The sequence below is a fragment of the Nymphalis io genome, chromosome 16 (genome assembly GCF_905147045.1).
Source record: "Nymphalis io chromosome 16, ilAglIoxx1.1, whole genome shotgun sequence".
In the NCBI taxonomy this organism is placed as follows: domain Eukaryota; kingdom Metazoa; phylum Arthropoda; class Insecta; order Lepidoptera; family Nymphalidae; genus Nymphalis; species Nymphalis io.
Genome location: NC_065903.1, coordinates 11,735,609 through 11,756,643, shown reverse-complemented (window position 1 = coordinate 11,756,643; position 21,035 = coordinate 11,735,609). Strand labels below are relative to the sequence as shown.

The window sequence follows — 21,035 nt, the reverse complement described above, 5'->3', positions numbered from 1 at the left end:
AATATTTATTTCATAAATAAATAAATAAATGCCAGTCTACATAGAACGCTCATTTAGAATAACAAACATACAAGGAAAAAATATTGTTTTTTTTTGGTTTGGTTCCTAAACTTCTCGGGCGTAAGATTGACAACAATAAACGATGAAGTAAGTAAAGTAACAGCCCATAATTGTCCACTTATTATTCCACCGTTCATACCAGTGGCGTAGCTAAGTGGACAAGGCCCGGTGCGTAAGAAAAGAATCGGGCCCTCATCACCCCTTTCCGCGTAGCTTGAACTTATATTACATTTACAGTAATAAGTACAATTGTATAATTAAAAAGTTGATGGGTGGAATTGTCGAATGATCTCACGACTGTTGCTTGACGGTCGTGAGACGGTGGTTATCGCTGATCCAATGTGCTACGGGCGTACTCATCCAAACTACCAAATAACTAAAATAACGATAACAAACAGCACATGCTTATCGAAGACGCTTGGTGCATGTGCTAAAAATCTTAAATCAGGAGTTCTGTAATTGTTGATGTTCATTTAAAAACATTAAAAAAAGAAAAAGAAAAAAAAATATTTTTTTCTTTTTTTCTTTTATGGTCCTCTCTTTTCAAAGCTGAGGTTAGAAGGCTCCCTGAGCTTCAGGGCCCTGGTGCACTGCACCACCTGGCCCTACGATAGCTTCGCCACTGGTTCATGCTACCACGCCACACCGCTGAAGCACCCAGCGTGGTAGAATGTACGGTGGAATAATAATGATAGATATTAGTACATATATCAGAATTTATGTTACATGCAGGTTTTCTCATGGTGGTCCCTTCGCTGTCAAGTACAATGACGGAAACGACTGTTTTATGAAAATATGTTTTTTTTTTATATATTAAACTAGGATGTATTGGTGGAAGAACCAAAATCGTGTGTCATGTTTCCACCAAATCCATAGAGAAGAATTAGCTTAAAATTATCTTGCAAGATTTGACCTATCCATACTGACAGGTCAAGGGAATTATAAGCTTATAAAAAACAATTGATGAATCTGGAATAATCACAAAACGACTTTATTCAATCCTTTCCATAGGAACGCAGAAAAAATGAAAAGTAAAAAGAACAACAACCAATGGCGGATTCATCAGGAGACTTGAGTCTAGAGCAGCAGATTTGTGGAACGGCAAATTTTGGGAACAAATTTTTAATAGATTTAATATTTTGATAAAAACTAAACGAATACTTTACGACTAATTTCTGATGTTTTTAAGATATTTTTTCCGGCTCGAAAACACAGTGAAAGGGATTCACTGTGTTTTCGAGATATATAAACATTTTTTTTGTGCAATTTACTAAAAATATATATAGCCTATTCGAGAAAAATGTGTAAATCCGCCACTGACAGCAACCAAAATAATATGTATTTATTTTAAATACATGAACTTCTAAAGCTATAGCTATTGATTATTTTTATCCTTTGTACAACGGAACGTAATGAGAGGAGCGTTCAGAAATTCAGTTCAGCCTATTCATTAAACAACAATCAAGACGCGTAATGAATATAAATAAATAAATTATTAAGAGTACATTATTTCATAAATAAACATATTTTTTTGAGTCAGTCGTATAAAATTACATAAATGTATTTGTCGGATAGCATGACGTCTATGATGCAGCACTATGCGTACGTGTGACGTAGTTTCAAAACGTTTAATGTCAGTCGTCAAAATCACTAATTGCGTGTGCTTAGCGTGAATTTATATGAATCTTACTAATATTTTTTAAATAAATTAAACCTTTTTGTGACGACCAGTGATGGCTGGGAAGCTGAATAAATTTGAAACTCCCAGTTCGGCTAGCTCCGATAGGTAAATCGTGTGTGCTAACCTTATATATTGTTTGTTTGCACAGCTGTCTCGTGTCAACAAAATTTTCGCTTGAGAAGGCTCTTATTTAGTGCTAGCTTCGTCGCGGGCACGTATAACCGTTGTTTTCGTGCAGTGTTTTAGCGTGAAACGGGAACAGGTTCGGTGTACCGAAATACCAATCCACTGCCTGGAATCATAACCTCAGCGTACACACATTGTGATTTATTTTTAGACGATCATTAAATACATTGGCAGCTTGCTTTACGCTACATGATCGCGACGTGAGATAGACACGTGCTCGGATAAGATTAATATCGGAGGACTTGTCTCTAATTGAGAAAATGAACAAAATCTTGCAAGATATGGAACAAAGTTCTGTAATCTTCGCGAATGCGTAAGATATTTGGATGTTATTAATTTTAGCCTGTCATCGTGATTAGACAACAGCTTCCCTATGGCTTATGTGCTGTCCAATAAACGCAATATATTTTTTATATATTTTCATTTGGCAATTTTTTTGTACTCTTAGCACAAAAACATAACATTCCAAAAAGGATGAGTCATTGTGAAAAAAAGTAAGTTGTAAACAAAACATGAACACAATATTATATATCAGAAGTAATTTGATAAGATAATCAAATTTCAAATACACAAATTGTAAGAAACTTGAAATATGATAAGTACAAAAACATATCTTATAACATTGGCTTTTCAGTACATAAACATGATCTCATCTCATTCTATTTTTCTGAATAACATTCAATTTTCAAACACCATTTTTATAAGTAATAATAAATAAACAGCTTGGCATGCAATGTTGTTCGCACAAACACTGTTCATAAAACTACAAACATCTACACCATCCCCTCCTGGTGGCACTGTCAAGGCCCTTTGGGTCAACAGCAAACAGTCATTGTGAAAAAAATTACAATAATAATAATTAAAATGATATCAGACATAACTCCATAATATGTACAAATATACAAATAATCTATTTAATTAATAAAATCTCTTTCATAAATATATCTTATTGTCTCTTTGGCAGCATTGACCTTATTTTTAGGGACCTTGTTTTTATGACAAATGAATTATTTAAATATTATCATTATGATGAAGCGAAAAATTTAAAATTAATTTGATAGTAAACCTAATAATTCACTCAATGATATTATTAAATTTTAGTGAATTTGACTTATGTATGCATGACATACAAATTTTACATCCGGTCGTAGGCCAGTCATAAATTAAACATTGATTGACTACATTGATTTCCTATTTATGTTCTGGCCCTGGATGAACGTCTTAGAAGACATAAGAAGTGACATATACTTCTTGCAGTTCCAATAACGCCAATGGTATGTTCACCTGTTACCTTAAAATAAAAAAAAATACAGAATAACAGAAAACAGGTACTATAGACCAAAAACTGTCCATAAAAGAATTGTTACGTTTTATGCAGAAAAAAATCCTTGAATGAAGAAAACAATAATGACAATATATAGAAGGTAACATAAAAGGTCAATGCAATGTTTTTATAAATAGTTTCGTTAATCATTTCAAAATTAAGGTCAAATGTGTAATAAAAATTGAAATAAATTATTATATTATTAAAGTATGAATAAAAAATAAATGATATCTGATCCAATACAATTTATTACCGTGTTTATTGCTGTTCTTGTAGGTAGAATATACATTTCACTTTGCTCCGGGGTTTTATATTTTATATATTCGATTGAAATACTAAATGAACAATAATTATTCAAAAGTTTATATATATAGGGCATATTTTCGATTCACACTTTATTTCACATTATATGTTATTGATGTCACTAAATTTTTTTAAACAAAAAAATATTCTAATTACAATAAATAATAAAAGGTTTTTAGGATTTTTTCACTTTAACACTTACACTAATAAAACGCCACATAGATAAAGTCAATATAAGTTATTTTTTATTTAAACAATCCTTTAACAGATTATAACAATACACAGATTAAATAAAATAAAACGCAATATTTATTTGTTTGTTCTTTATTTCACTCCTAACAAAGTAACAAACATCGACTTCACAGCTGACTGCCCTGCACCTTTGAATTTTAAATGTTAAGTCTTTACTTTCCAATTTGTACAAAATGTAAACATACAATGTAATTTATGTAAATTTTTAATTTTTTCCACATCTATTGAATTCTGTAACAATTTTAACTCGTACATACGAAAGTTTATCGGTTTTTTCTTGTGCAAACTGGTTTGTACTGGTTATAATTACAATTGATTAATGATGACCTAATAACAGTTATTTAAAGGTTGTTATTGTGATGTGTTGACAGTGACACAGAACTTGCATTGGATTTGAGCGAGCAAGTATTTGTTGATGATGACGACTACTCCCGCGCGCCAGCGTCCCCCACCACCGTGCCTAACGTTAGGCCATACCGGCCACCCTCTACAGGTAACATAACTAGGATTTCAAACAATGTATTTTTTTTTTTTGTATTTTCAAGTTATTGTTAGCGTTCCACAGCTAGTCCAAGGTTCTCCTGAGGGCCAAATTTTTCCACTCCATTGTTCCAGTATCTTGTGGATATACATGTGGCAAAATTCCATCTAACACAAGCGGGTTTTACCCCTGAAGTTTATATTCAGAATTATAAACACAAATGAAGCGTTCTGAACTGAATTTGTATCCGAACCGAAATCTTCGGTTAAATATTCATATCGGCGTTTGAGTTAATAACACATGCTGTCTTATTCTTTCGTATGTCAAATCAATAATGACAGAGGGAGCGAAATTAGTGTCTAGCTAAACATACGCTAGAAGTAAGGCCGTATGTTTTACTGCTTGGCATAAAACTTATCTCCCATTACCACATTTCTCTTTGAGTGTAATTTTAATGATTTAAAATTTATTCCGCGACATGTACTTCGTATATATGTGACTTTCTTCGATCGCCAATCATACATGATTTAAGCATTTGAAGACAACGGAACTTTGGCTATGATGTATATTATCCACGAGTCTCGGCTTAGTTTAACTTAAAGGTCAAAACTTGTAACTTATGTTTATAGCAGTTCCACTCAATCGATTGAGCTGAAATTTACACACTTCGTTGGCTATAGTGTTCTTGTTTATAGTGACAACAACAAACGTTACTTTTTTTTTTTTAGTTTTTAGTATTTGCGATTTGCTTTACTTACAACGTATCAGCCAATTATCTTATCTTTATTAGTATCATCATTTATCAGAAGCGTTTCCGATTAACTATATTTTCTTTAGTTCGAATAAACATTAACCGCGTACCGCTTCGTTGAGTTCTCGCGTCGAAACTGACATTTTCTATCATAACTATTGCTAAGACAGTCGAATTCCGAATTATTATTTGTTTAAAAAAAACATATATATATATATAATAATATTTTAGGTTCAAATATATTGAAGTCGCCCCGGGCTCGCCGCGTTCGTACCGCATCTATGTCGCAATCAAATAAACGCACAACAGCAGAAAGCATCCTTCATGCAGATCGACGCACTATCTACACTGCTGGTAGACCACCATGGTACAATTGTACCGGTGGTCAGGAAGTGGAACCGTTTCTTATTGGTGAGTAATGTCACATATATATTTGTATATCCAGTTGTGAAGTCTTAATCGAAAAAATCAAGTTGGGAGATTATAGGCATTTTTTGCGCAAACACAAGAATACATACACACACTCTCAATCAATGAGAGGAAGCCATCTCAACACGACTGGAAACTTGGAGATCAGTATGCCTAAGGTGACTTTTTGCTTATTCAATATCGTTAACGTTAATTGTATGGAATTCTGATTACTGTTATTAGCCGGCGCTGTTTTCATTCCATACAAATCGCACAGTAATGCATTCAAATAAGTAAAAAAACTTACAATAGGCACACATGCTCAGTAACAATGACTACGCGCTTTCCGACGCATGGGATTAAATGAACAGATCACTATTTTTATAGGTCCAACCCAACTTTTGAACCACAGGCCGCAGTATTGGCAGCCTTATATTATTGCACATAAATATTTATTACTAATTAGTAGCTTCTAAAATATTGAACAAATTGTAATTAATTCGTCAATCAAAATTGCGTTTTATTTAGAACCATGATATATTTTGAACTTAAAGCATATGTCTCAGAATGATAGTCGATTAAGTTTAAAATAAAATACACTATATATTAATAACATTAAACATTTCCCTCTGACATCCAACGTCCTGTGAACATGAAATTTCTTTTGACATTAGTTTATTTATCAAATATCTAATAAAATTTATTGTAAGAAATAAAATAATAATTATTATTATATTTTCATATTATTTAAATGTTGTGTTCGAATATTTGTTTATAATATTTTTCTATATATCTACTGTAGAATAACATAGTTTTCACACGGCATCATTAAACGATTCAAAATTTGAAACCAAATAATCTCATATCATATGTCATCTATTTTATACGTGACATTGGCAGAATATTTTGCGCTCAAATAGCGTAAATACGCGCCAGAAAAGGGAAAAAAACATAAACATTATCGGCATTCAGACAACGTATGGAAGTTGTTAGTATATTTGTCGTGTTATAGCAGATGTTTTTGTTCCCACATCTTGGATGAGATCAAACATTATTACGATGAATGATAGAGTCTTTTAAAGCGCAAGAAATATAACGTTTTGAAATAATATCGTTAATTTTATAGACCAATTAGAGTCGCTGTTCACTTATCGTTATAATGGTCAGCTGACCCCACTTCTTTCCCGCTCGCGTGTCGCCATTGTTGACAAGTGAACTATGTTAATTAAAAATGTCAAAACTCGTCTATTTTATTGGTACGACTGTGTTAATTATCAAAATTACATGCCTTTTTTGCAAAGCAAAATCGACATTTTAATAATACTCTAACAAGATATACTAAATTCAAGAAATCTCTAACGGCCACTTTTGTATTCGTAAATATGTAAAATCTATCACCAGTTCGGAATGTAGATTCTACCAACAGAACCGGCTAAAAACTCAATTGTTACCCTTTTTGTATATAGAATAGGAAGACGGACGAACATATGGGCCACCTGATGGTAAGTGGTTACCAACGCCCATAGACATTGGCATTGTAAAAAATGTTAACCATCGCCTACATCGCCAATGCGCCACCAACCTTGGGAACTAAGATGTTATGCCTTTGTGCCTGTAATTACACTGGCTCACTCACCCTTCAAACCGAAACAAAACAATACCAAGTACTGCTGCAGACGAGCTCGTCTGGGTAGGTACCACCTACTCATCTGCAATATACTGCATAAAGCCCTACCACCAGTAAACTTTTTCACAAACGAAAAACAAAATCAACTATATGCAATCAACAATTGCCATGTATCTGTCCTAAATCAATGTATACAAAAAACAAGCTTTATGTCATATAAATATACTTGTATATATGCGTTATTTGTTGATGTTATTTTAACATAAAATTGCTAAAAATGTTAAAATTATAAAATAGTAATAATTTGAACTTAATTTCATACAAGTTAAAGCAAATCTTATTTGAGCGCGATAAGAGTGTAATTTGAATATCGAATTAGTTGTATTACTGACACTAAAGATTTTAATCTTTTTAATTTTAATCGATTTACTAATGTAACAGTAACAGCCTATGAATGTCCCACTGCTGGGCTAAGGCCTCCTCTCCCTTTTGAGGAGAAGGTTTGGAGCTATTCCACCACGCTGCCTCAATGCGGATTGGTAGAATACACATGTGGCATAATTTCAATGAAATTAGACACATGCAGGTTTCCTCACGATGTTTTCCTTCACAAATTAAACACATGGAAATTCAGTGGCGCTTACCCAGATTTGAACCCGCGATCATCGGTTAAGATTCACGCGTTCTAACCACTGCGCACTAATGTACTAGTATATAATTATGTATAATTGATTGATAAAATTAATGGCCACGAGAGAATTCTTAACGAGAATTATAATTAATCATAATTAACATATCGTTAGGAAGATTTTGTCGTATAATATAACTAAAAGTCTCGTTAATATGTATGGTAACTTATGCCTGCAGATTCTGAGGTATTATGTTCGAAAACAGACATAGATATAGGTCAATTCTATCGATAAATTCTCAGTAGCATCTCTTAACAGCGTTTCCTCGCATTGCACGTATTCTGCTGTTCCTGGATATGGTCTCTCCAGTTGCGTTGGATTATGAGAGTGAGCTATGGTTGCACCAATTTTTAAGAGAGAGAGTGTAGTACACTTATTGTTCGCGCGCTCGCATTCACAAACACTATTCCTTAAAAATCTTATATAATGTATGTAACATTTGTCGTTGTTTGTTACTAATATTATAAATGCGAAAGTTAGTTTGTTTGTTACGCTTTCACATCGTAACTACGCAACCGTTATAAAGAAAAGAGTAATAATTACAGGCACAAGGGACATAACATCTTAGTTCCCAAGGTTGGTGGCGCATTGGTGATGTAAGCGATGGTTAACATTTCTTATAATGCCAATAATGTCCATGGGCGTTGGTGACCACTTACCATCAGGTGATCCATATGCTCGTACGCCTACCTATACGATAAAAAAGGCAAAACTTCCAATTTAATAATAATTAGTAATTAATGTAGATGTTAACATTTCGAAGGTATCGGGGGAGCGAGCGCCTCCGGCAAAACGACGGTGGCGACGAAAATCATAGAATCTCTTAATATACCCTGGGTCACTATTGTTAGTATGGACTCGTTTTATAAGGTGAGGACTCATTTTTTAATTTTGTATTGCAAATTTAGGTCTACAATCCTGATAGTTGTAAAATGCTTGGTACAATAATCTCCCATAGCTAATTATTTTATTAATTAAACTTCACACAATAACTAATATTATCTGAATCCTTGGTCTCGGGTTCTTCTGTCGAAGATTCTCAGTAGCATATATATACTGACTGATCTGCAACGTCAGTCGTCATAGTTACATACTACACAATAGTTATACACTCCCGTGTCTCGAATAGCACGTAAAGCCGTTGGTCCTGCCCCTGAACGACCCGATCGTGTCGGTTAACCGTTCCATCAGATTATAAGAGTTATGGAATAGAGAGTGCATCTGTGTTTCCGTCGAGCAAAAAATTATTCATAAACACAAAATGAGTTTAGTAAATGAGTTTTAGTAAATTCAGTGGTACTGTTCCGTTATATTTATGACTGTGACTGTTTGCGTTAGATTACCTGATGAGTGTGTGGTAACACCTATTTCAGGCTTGCAAGATGGCTGTAAAATGCAATGTTCTAGGCAAGCGCGCTCCATCTAAGACTGTATCTCACTTTCCATCAGGTGTAATAACAGTCAAGCGCTAGCATATACATTTAAATAAAATAAAAAATACCGTTTTGTCACCCAGGTTTTGAACGAGAAACAGCACCAGGCAGCGATGCGTAACGAATACAACTTCGACCACCCAGACGCGTTCGACATCGAGCTGCTCATCACGGTGCTGCAGAGACTTAAAGAGGGGAAGAAGGTGGAGGTGCCCATCTACAACTACGTCACGCACTCCAGGGAGAACAGGACGGTGAGTTGCTTCGATTTCTCTCTACGTTTTACTAATATCTTGGTTGATTAAAATTTTGACTGTTAGCTTAAATCAATGGTAGCAGTATATATAATATAAATGAGCCGGTTGGCGTGGTTGGTAGAACATTTGCCTTTCACGCCGAAGGTTGTGGGTTCGATTCCCACCCAGGACAGATATTTGCGTGCATGAACATGTCTGTTTGTCCTGAGTCTGGGTGTAATTATCTATATAAGTATGTATTTACAAAAGAAAAGTAGTATATGTAGTATATCAGTTGTCTGGTTTCCAAAGTACAAGCTCTTCAAATGGCCGTGTGTGATTATTATTATTATTATATACTCATTTAGTATACTCTGCATTACCTACTGTTCAGCCAGGAACCTCATTACTTATATCCTGGCTTATTTCGGTGATGGTTATATTAGTGTAAACATAAAAAAAAACCAAATGGAACACCACCGTTGTATGACACCATCAGACATCATTTGATCACCTAACTTACGCGATGCTTAACAATAATTTTCTTTATCAAATTGGACCGCAGTAAATTATAAAATAGTTAATAATAGTATATTTGATAAGTGGTACTGGTCTACTGGTGGTAGAGCTTTGTGCGAGCTTGTCTGGGTAGGTACCACCCACTCATCAGATATTCTACCGCAAAACATCAGTACTTGGTATTTTTGTGTTCCGGTTTAAAGAGTGAGTGAGCCAGTGTAATTCCAGGCATAAGGTACATCTTAGTTCCCAAAGTTGGTGGTGCATTGATGATGTAAGCGATGGTTAACATTTCTTACAATGCCTATGTCTATGGGCGTTGGTGGATTACCATCAGGTGATCCATATGCTCTTCCTATTCTATAATAAAAAAAGTATATATTTTGTATTTTATGATAACAGAAAACGATGTACGGCGCGAACGTGATCGTTTTCGAAGGTATCCTCGCGTTTTACAACGCGGACGTCCTGAAGATGTTGGACATGAAGGTCTTCGTCGACACCGACGCCGACATACGGCTGGCGCGCCGGTTGCGGAGGTATGCCTATAATTCCCCGCCTACGTACGTACGAAGCGCTTTGAATCCACATTCATCATTCGCACTGCGAAACTTTGGAATGCTTTGCTTGAGTCCGTATTTCCTGATAGGTACAATGTTGGTGTCTTCAAATCCAGAGTGAACAGGTTTCTTATAGGCAAGCGTGCTACATCTTAGACCGTGTCGATGCTTAACATCAGGCAAGTCTACGGTCAACGGCCTATTAATTGTAAAAAAATGAAAATAATTACCGTTATATGTAACAGTAAGTAACAGTAACAGCCTGTTAATGTCCCACTGCTGGGCTAAGGCCTCCTCTCCCTTTTGAAGAGAGAGAGGTTTGGAGCTTATTCCACCACGCTGCTCCAGTGCGGGTTGGTAGTCACATGTGTCATAAATTCAATGTAATTAGGCACATGCAGGTTTCCTCATGAGGTTTTCCTTCACCGTCAAGCACGAGATGAATTATAAACACAAATTAAGCACATGAAAATTCAGTGGTGCTTGCCCGGTCAAACCCCACGATCATCGGTTAAGATTCACGCGTTCTAACCACTAGGCCATCTCGTAGCCCCTCTGATATGTAGACATTCTTAATGGAGATTAGGCAGTACAGGAGATAGGAGTGCATTCTTATACTCCATTCGACACGTGGTTCTGGCGAAGGTTTGTGTTGCTTTCCAAAACAAGGACTTGTGACACTTCCAATATCTTAACTCTGCGGTTATTACTGAGAAGCAACGGGATCAGTACTTGGTGGTAGGCAAGCCCGTAGGGTAGGTACCACCCACTCATCACATTCTACTGATAAACAGTATTACTTATTGTTGTGTTACGGTTGGGAGGGTTAGTAAGCCTGTGTAACTACCGGAACAAGGGTCATACTCATTTTAGTTTTCTTGTTAATGTTTATGGGCGGTGGTGACCTCTTACCATCAGATGGCTTACCTATTCGTTTATAAAAAAAGAGCTCACTTCAATAAAGTGTATTTAGATTTTAGATATATTTTATTGTATTTGTTTTATGTTAACAAAGTAAATAATAAAAAACGGTAATCACTCGTTACGATAACCTTGGGTATTTACAATTTCCATGACCGTGACCAAATTAAGACAAAAGATTTATTTAATGATATGATATGAAAAAAAATATTATTATTATCTAAGACGGAAGTTAAAATATACTAAATTTTACTCTCTCTTTCGGATTCCTTCCATTTTCGACTTTTGTGATCATTTTAATTTTATACTAATCATATTGTATATTTACAAAAAATGCATGTCGATATTTGATTTTAATATAAATCGGTATACGGCATCGTTGCCACACATATATATATTTTTTCACACTACTTTGTTGTAATTATCCGCTAGGTGGCACTGTAGCATGTGATCCTGTGTATTGTACAAATGACGGCCTTTATTGTATTTGGATAGCTTATTCCAACCACAAGAGGATTAAAGACAAATAAATAATTTTGAAATTGAATTAACGCGATATCTTGCATAATCTATAAATCTATAACTGGTAGGGCTTTGTGCAAGCTCGTCTGGGTAGGTACCACCCACTGATCAGATATTCTACCGCGAAACAGCAGTACCTGGTATTGTTGTGTTGGTTTGAAGGGTGAGTGAGCCGGTGTAATTACAGGCACAAGGGACATAAAATCTTAGTTCCCAAGGTCGGTGGCGCATCGGCTATATAAGCGATGGTTGACATTTCTTACAATGCCAATGTGGTGACCCATGTGCTCGCGTGGCAGGGACATCGTGCAGCGCGGGCGCGACCTGGAGGGCGTGCTGAAGCAGTACCTGACGCACGTGAAGCCCGCGTACCAGAGCTACATCGCGCCCAGCATGGCGCACGCCGACATCATCGTGCCGCGGGGGGGGGAGAACCTCGTCGCCATCTCGCTCATCGTGCAGCACGTGCACAAGCAGCTGCAGCTCGTACGTACGCGGACACGCGCAAGCTTCGTGGCTTCCGAATGATATGATATTTTTTTTTCATTTCGTTATATTTAAATTTGGAAAAAATCAATTGTTGGCGCCGTGCGGCTTCGATTGTTTACAAGAAATTATTAATACTGATGGACATTAATGTAATTATAATTTAGTTACAAATGTGTAATATTCTTTCGTTTACTATTTACACTCTGGAAATCCTATCAAATTAGGAAAAAGATTGACCTTCACAGAATGTGACCCTTATTAGTTATGCTGATTTAATATTGAACATGATTACCAATTAAAACTAGTTCGAAAATCCTTTTAAATATTCGATATATAATCGTTTTTGATTTGGCAAAATAACATACATTTGTTTAAAATAGCAAAAAGCAATGAGAAATGCATTAATATTTTCTTTTTCAGCGCGGATTCAAAGTGAGGGAAAAGTTAGCGATAGCGCACATCGGGCAACCGCTACCGGATTCCTTATACGTCCTTAAAGATACACCACAGGTGAGTGTTCAGCTGTAATGATCTGAGTAACATAACCCCCCCCCCCCCATAAAGTTCTCACTGCTGGACAAAAGAATCCTCTCGTCCTAACAATATATTATATATGACATACTATATATGATACACATAAATTTTATCAGAAGTGTATCTGACACTCATAAACGTTTCTATTTTGTTTTATTAATTTTGAACATTTTTTTTTTTATTTAAAAAAAGTTCAGCATCTAGCATCATTAATTATATCCGTTCACAGCGAATACATTTTAAAAAAATTATTTAATCAAATATATTGAAAGTTTTATTTGAGTTCAGCGAAGTGACCAGAGAGTATAAGCAGTTTTTTACAAAAATATCCGCTGACTTTTGGAAAAAAAAATTATGTCAGAGGGTCAAAACATTTGGTACGACGGTGTAGCCCGCGTGCGAGGTGTCGTAGTGACGTTCGTGTCCCGTGCCGCAGGTGCAAGGCCTGCACACGTTCATCCGCAACAAGGACACCCCGCGCGACGAGTTCATCTTCTACTCCAAGCGCCTCATGCGCCTCGTGATCGAGTTCGCGCTGTCGCTCATGCCGCACTCCGACCTGCGCGTCGACACGCCGCAGGGGTTCTCCTACCACGGTCGGTGCCACCGCCCTTTTTATGAAACTAAAAATCTCATTTTATTGCTTTTAAAACTTTTATTTTATATTAATATATGAAAAAGTCAAACAAACATATTTTATCTCTTTCTATTTCAATGCATTCCCAGTGACAGAATTATAGCTTTCTTATTCGTTCCTCAAAAAAAAGTGTTAAATCCTAAATACACATCTACGGCCGCCAAAGATGTCGAGAAAACTAAAATAACGCTTTTTCAAAGCACTTCCTGTGTCGCATAACAACTCTGTGGAGCCAGCTTTCACAGGCGATTTTTCCAAACCGATGTGACATATGAACCTTCGAAAGATGAGCCTACCAAGTCCAAGATCGGCAACGCAACTGCAAATCCTTCAGTGCCGCAAATGTCTATGAACAGTGGTCCCCTTCTTACAAAAATGCCATAACCATTGCTAAAGACACAATTTTTTGACGCATAAAACTTCAAGCAACATTAGATTATAGAGACCCTGGATTTATTCCAGTGTAAGGGTATTACTAGTCGTCGTAGAAGAAAAGACCGTCTTAACCGTGCATAACCCAGCCTAGCTGCCGTCGAGGTTACTTGGTGAGGTTCCTTTCATGTAACATTAGAAGAATCCATCAAAACGTTACTTGGAATATATCTGATGGAACCAAAACTTTCGTGTCGCACTTTAACACACATTTTTTAATGAGTGTGTGCGTACGTGCGTCTTACGGACTCGGCCGTGTCCGCAGGTCGCAAGTGCGACGTGGAAAAAGTGTGCGGGGTGTCGATTCTACGCGCCGGGGAGACCATGGAGCAAGCGGTCTGCGATGTCTGCAAAGACATCCGCATCGGGAAGATACTCATACAGACCAACCAGCAGACCGACGAGCCGGAGGTGCGACACTAGAAATCTTTTTTTTTTTTTATTACGATGACAAATTTTATTTTCTTTCTACGGAATCGATGGTTTGCAATAAAAAGTTTTACTATAAAGTGTTAGTGAATTCACTACATAATGAAATAAACATCTTCTAGACTTTCTTTATTTTTACTTAAGACAAGATATATAGATGTTTTAACATGATGACCTACCGTGACCCCCCAGCTGTACTACCTGCGGCTGCCCAAGGACATCAAGGACTACCGCGTGGTGCTGATGGACGCGACGGTGGCGACGGGCGCGGCCGCCATCATGGCCATCCGCGTGCTGCTGGACCACGACGTGCCCGAGCGCGCCATCAGCCTCGTCAGCCTGCTCATGGCAGAGATCGGCGTGCACTCCATCGCCTACGCCTTCCCGGAGGTGAGCGCTCGGCCTAACCTTCGAGGTGGTGCCTGGTGGTGATGTGTTTACACCTTCCTCTATCGACTACAGACCGCGGGATCCTAGGCTCGAACGAGAATGAGGGATTAGAGTGTGCACCTGTGTTCTATTATCTTCTTTTTTGAGACAACTATTACTAAAATTGGTCAAAAGAATATTATTACTAAAAAAATTTTGGTTTCAACAAAATTATTTTTTACATTATTTCCACTACAGTCCGCCCATATCATAAGTTATTTCGTCTTCAGGTAAAGATCGTGACGTCGGCCTTAGATCCAGAAATCAACGAAAAGTTCTACGTGCTACCCGGCATCGGGAACTTCGGGGACAGATATTTTGGTACGGAACCCGCTGAGGACGAGTGAGCGAGACGAAAGTATGCACTGTATATAGAGTGAGCGAAACAAATATAAATACGACGGGTGTTGGCAATATTGTAAATGTTTATATTGAAAACTAAAAAGCAAGTTCCTTTTAAGCGTAATCTTGTTAATTATAAGAGAGTCCTAATATAAAATATATATTCATTTTTATTATTTACTTTTAACATCATAAAAAAATGTGGTATTTAAAAAAACGATTTATAAAAAAAAATATATAAAAAACTTGTTGTAATGAATCAGAAGAATATATACTTAATAAAAAAACACTACAGTGTTGCCAACATGCCTCATAAACTGACTATTTCATACAACCAAAAATAGACTGAATTTCCTTATATTATGTGCGAAAATTGCCTGTTGTATTTATTACTACGTAGGACTACGTACAAACCTAATATTTTAATACAATTTAGTAAGACGCTTAAATGTAAAGGATTTTAGTATTTACTGACTTGTGTATAAGGATTGAAATGCTTCAAAATGTATATCATCATGCTATGGCTGCGTCAATATCGCTGAGACACAAACAACTATTCTAATAGGCTTAAATTTATTTTAAAAATATCTATTTAAGGAAACCAATACGAAAAAGTTTATATATTAGTTTAAATTTATTTAATATTATTATTATAATTTATGCGAAATTAGGCTGATTTTATTTTTAAGTGACAACAGTTACTGATTTCATAAAAAATATTCTTAAATTAGATAAAATCTAGTCGCAATTATGTGATCTCTTATAAAATATTAGAAATTAATTAGTGTATTTAATACTTACTTGACATAATTAAAATTAAAAACATGGCCGACATATTTAGTGTCACTACTTTGAAAATATTTAAAGCGTCGTAAGTCAAATTATTTATTCAATATAAAAATTGGTTATAAATTGATAAAAATGTACTTACAAGAGTTAACGGCGAAAGAAAACGGTTACAAAAAAAATGTAGAAGCTTCTCAATTCGTCGTTTTTTTTTTTTTTTTGTAAGAAGTTTAGGGCTACTTTCTTATGAAAGCCAATATGTTTTAAGATATTTGACAAATTATTTGAATAAAAGGCAAGTTTTTAATTTTAATAGATATTTAATTTTATGACTTCTATCTTTTTCTAGAAAATATTTTTTTGATTTTTGACTTGGACAGTGGTATTTATCTTGAAGCTACACACAAAGATTATACAAATTTGCAATTGTATCTAGCATTGACCACTGACCATCAACTATAACCTTTCCTATTAATTAGAGAATATCTATATTCTATATATAAGAAGAGATGATTTAAATTATATGCGTTGAAACTATGTTCAGACATTTTTAAAATACACAAAATTAAAATAAAAAGAACAAAATACACATTACAAATTTAAAGCAAAAACATGCCGTCTAAAAGATTGTCCTGTGGCATTGTACCCAAGACACTGGCACTATTTCCTCTCTGCACCGTTAGACTCAGCATTTTGGGCTAAATAAGCGCCAGCTCTTTAAATCTCTTTAAAGAGATAATTAATAATAATTGGCTCAGCACAGTCATCTGATCATAAGTATAATATGAATATAATGAAACATAATAAATAACATTAAAAAACAAAAGAGAGACTTAACCACAGTTACTGAACTGAATTTTCTGTGCGGAGCAAATCCATGTATCAAATATATGTATATATTTATATCTTATTCAAAATGTCAATTAAACAATTGATTGTTGAAACAGGTTACGCATATTGTATAGATTTATTGACAATATATATAAGACACTAGTGTGTGACTTTAATTTTTTAAATGCATATAAAATTAACATGTGAATATAATCAATGAAAATATTGTATAATATATATATATAATTTTATTTATAAAATATCTTAAGCCGTGACATGCAATCTTGGTGCAATCCTAGTTTTTTTTATAAATTAAAACTATTTGAATATAAAAAATTTAAGGTCACAGGAAGTTGTACCAAAGATATAATCGTTCCCTTAACGATAATTTGAATACGAAATTAATGTTACTATATATGAAATTAGTTTTATTATTACAAAAAAAAAAAATCTTACTTGCATAACATTACACGTGATAGAAGTAATTTTTAAGTGCGTTAGAAATGTTTCACATTATATACATCATTATAATTACATAGAGAGTGGTAGAGCTTTGTGAAAGCTCGTCTGGGTAGGTACCCCCACTCATCAGATATTCTATCAAATAAAAGCAGTACTTGGTATTGTTGTGTTCCGGTTTGAAGGGTGAGTGAGCCAGTGTAATTACAGGTATAAGGAACATAACATCTTAGTTGCCAAGGTTGGTGGCGCATTGGTGATGTAAGGGTGGGTTAACATTTCTTACAATGCCAATGTTTATGAGCGTTGGTGAACACTTACCATCAGGTGGCCCATATGCTCGTCCACCTTCCTATTCTATAAATAAATAAAAAAATATTGTTATCTGAATAGATTTCTATTGGCTTTTTCAGTTTATATATTATAAATATAAATAAAAGGCTTTATAGACGAGATTAGCTCTTTGATCTTTGATTTGAAATTCCATAGAAGATACAGCACTGTTTAACCAATCACACCCTAATCGACATATACAAGTTCTAAATTTGACAACTAAGAAATTATTTACAAATTATCTTACATAAAGTAGTATGATTTATACAATATGAAAAAAACTTTATTGCATTCTTAAATGATGTTAATTAGACTATTATACTACTAGAAGTAGTAGTAAAATTATGGTACCATATGTGTTAAAATTATTTTTATTATTTATTTACTTAATTAAAATTGTCGTCTCAAGACTACTACGAAACAATACGTGTATAGTAAGTACTTCGTTTTATAATTTAAATAGAAAATAAAAATAACCTAAAAATAGTTAAGCAATATTGACACACCCATAGCGAATCGAATTAATTCATGCGACCATTACATCTTGTAGGCAATGATTCTTTTCTACATAATATTTTATCTTGGCTAAAGTCCGCTCAGAGAACGCGTTCATGACGTCTGTCTTATCATGACACTGACATGATGACAGAATGCTTGTCATGAGTCATGACATGACACGTAGTCGTTTTGCTTTTATGAGTGGTCGTGGTCACGCTTGTTAATTTGTCTATTATTCTGTGGTAGTTGCCTTTCTTACGCACTCATGCAAGGGGTACATTACAATATTCGTTAGTAGAATATATATATTATACTATCCTTAGATTTACTTACTATTACTTACATTTTTATTGTAAATTCTTCGCTATTTCAAATTTTAGTCAAGAAGGCATTTTCTTCGTCTTCTTCCTCTTGCTATCTCTTTTTAACTCGACACTAGAGAAAGATATGGCAATATTCTGTATCCTGTCGTATTTTAAAATATTGTGTACATAAGGATCAGTACTATATTAACTTAAAATTAATTAAAACTTGCGTATTCGTTTATATTGTAAATGTTAATATGCTCGATGCAAAGTGAGTCCAAAATTAATTTTATATTGTATTGTATAACTGCTATAACCTTAAAACAAATATGGCGCTCGTAAAAACACAAATATTTTGATTTTCCAAATGTACACATGTACATATGCACAATACTTGGGTATAAACTGGTTAAAATACGCTTTATATAACGATACATTATATAATGTCACCCGGATTATGTACTTTAAATAGATTATGCACAAAACAAATTCAAATACAAAACATATAGTAAATCTTGTATGATATAAAGTGCACATATATCTTTAAATACACACAAATTATATATGTCAATATAACAAAATGTAAAGTGCACTACACAAAAATAAATACAATCTTGACCACTTTATGTAGTAATATTTCATACAATAATAAACAACCACGCAAAAAGTATTTTTTTTTTATCTTTGATTCTAATTCAGTGGTGATTGTACAAAACATTTGTTTAAAAAAAAATGTCAGAAAATATCCATTTAAAAATCATTAACAAATGTTTGCATTTCGATATAGTAAATTATTACATATGTAATCTATATGCATCGTAATATTTTTATTTTATTAACAATATCTAATACACGACTCTATCTCCAATAATAATAAATCATATGTAAAAATAAATTATTTTCCTAGAAAATAGAAATACATAGTAGTTTTTATATATGGCTTTTAATACATACATATGATCTATCATTGTCTTTTTCCAGTACATGTTGTACAAAATGTAAACAAGCTAAAAAAATAAAAAATATAAAATTTATTATTTTTAACCTTTGAAAATATAATTGAATGAGACTTTTTTTAAACTATAAATTTTCAAAATCAGTAACTAGATAGAAAAACGTGGTGCTTTTATTACGAAACAAATGTGTTCCGAATACATTTTATATTAGCCAATCATGTATCTTCGCTCATTCCGACGAATACTGCCATTTTGGTTCACATTTTTATTTATTGCAGTATTAATAAATAAATTCAAACTGATTAATATAGGATCTACTTTGTGTACATATGAGTGTTGAATTAATAATTATATGTAATAGTTTTTAAAAATACTTCGTTTTAAGTTTACAAATTTATTTTACATTTTAGGATTATTATTTTTACTTCTTTTAATTTATTAGTGAATTTAGTTTTTACTATTTAACTAAGAATAATAATTTCTCAATACTTAAAAAGTTAGTGTGTCATTTTTTTTTAATTTATTTCTAATGTAAAATAGAAGACTAAGGAATAAAAATGTTGTAAGTGTACACTTTATATGATATTATTATAAAAATGACTTGTAAATGTCACGATGTATACAAATGTACTGTCAAGCTTATTGATATTTACTTAAACGTCGCCACAGATATCATACATTTTTTTAATTCGAAATGACAAAAAAATGTTATTTTATTACACTCGCGAATTAATCGCCTATTTAGAAATGGTATAGTCGTAAATAATAAATCCGATTTTAATTTAATCTATTAAATATATTTCATGACGTGATTTTAAATCTGTCAAATATATAGTATAAACAATGTTGTTTTTTTTTATTGTGAATCTGTGGCAAAACTTATAACGACTGCAGTGTCGCTATTGGAATGTTACTTTTATTCCCGCTATCTTCTCCTAGTGACGTGTAACTTAGTGTATCTACTTTTTGAGCACAATAATTGTGTTTTATATGAATATAATAAGTTGCTGTGAATATATAAAAAAAAAGAAAAAACCAAGAAGAAAATATGAAATAAAATAAATATTAATATGTGTTGATCTTTTATTTTATTATAACTCCTATGCTAAATTAAGCTTATAAAAAACATGATTACACAATTTTTTTTCTATGTTACAAACTATAATCATATAAAAAAACCTTAAAAAGAATTATACAAACTAATTATTTTCTAAATAAAGTGTATATAGTATAAATTGCTATGCTCTAGACTATTGATACTATTCTCTTTGGCTATATGCTTGAGTATCACATCGCGCTCATTTATGCAAACAAGTTTTCGCATTTAAACGCTCAACGCATGTGAATATTATAAGTAACAACTCTACTTATTTTTACTTTAATATCTAAGCTTCAGACTGTAGAAAAACCGAAAATATTCAAAAACTTATATTTAAATTTTCTTACAAAAGATTCTCAATATATTTCGAATTAAATAACTAAAGTGAAACCTGTCTATCAAGTATATTATAAATTATTGAATTAACATTTATGCTATCGAACACATGTAGTAGTAGTATCACAGATAATAAGTGCGAGTATGTCTCTTGAACGATTTCGGACACGGCAGCCAATCGGAGTGT

At 33.8% G+C, this 21,035-nt stretch overlaps 1 protein-coding gene across 2 annotated transcripts; it reads left to right on the top strand.

Moving 5' to 3' along the window:
• The first annotated feature begins 1,701 nt into the window (after nt 1–1,701).
• LOC126774301 (uridine-cytidine kinase-like 1) lies at nt 1,702–20,484 on the top strand. Of its 2 annotated transcripts, none has more exons than XM_050495757.1 (12): nt 1,702–1,846; nt 4,178–4,299; nt 5,270–5,449; nt 8,526–8,632; nt 9,279–9,449; nt 10,353–10,489; nt 12,253–12,439; nt 12,863–12,952; nt 13,413–13,572; nt 14,311–14,456; nt 14,667–14,864; nt 15,134–20,484. In XM_050495757.1, exons 1-12 carry the CDS (start codon nt 1,794–1,796, stop codon nt 15,248–15,250), a joined length of 1,668 nt encoding a protein of 555 aa, XP_050351714.1. In that variant the 5' UTR covers nt 1,702–1,793; the 3' UTR covers nt 15,251–20,484. The 2 variants fall into 2 exon arrangements, with proteins under 2 accessions (XP_050351714.1, XP_050351715.1); XM_050495758.1 differs by having other exon boundaries at nt 1,709–2,240.
• Nucleotides 20,485–21,035: the final 551 nt, after the last annotated feature.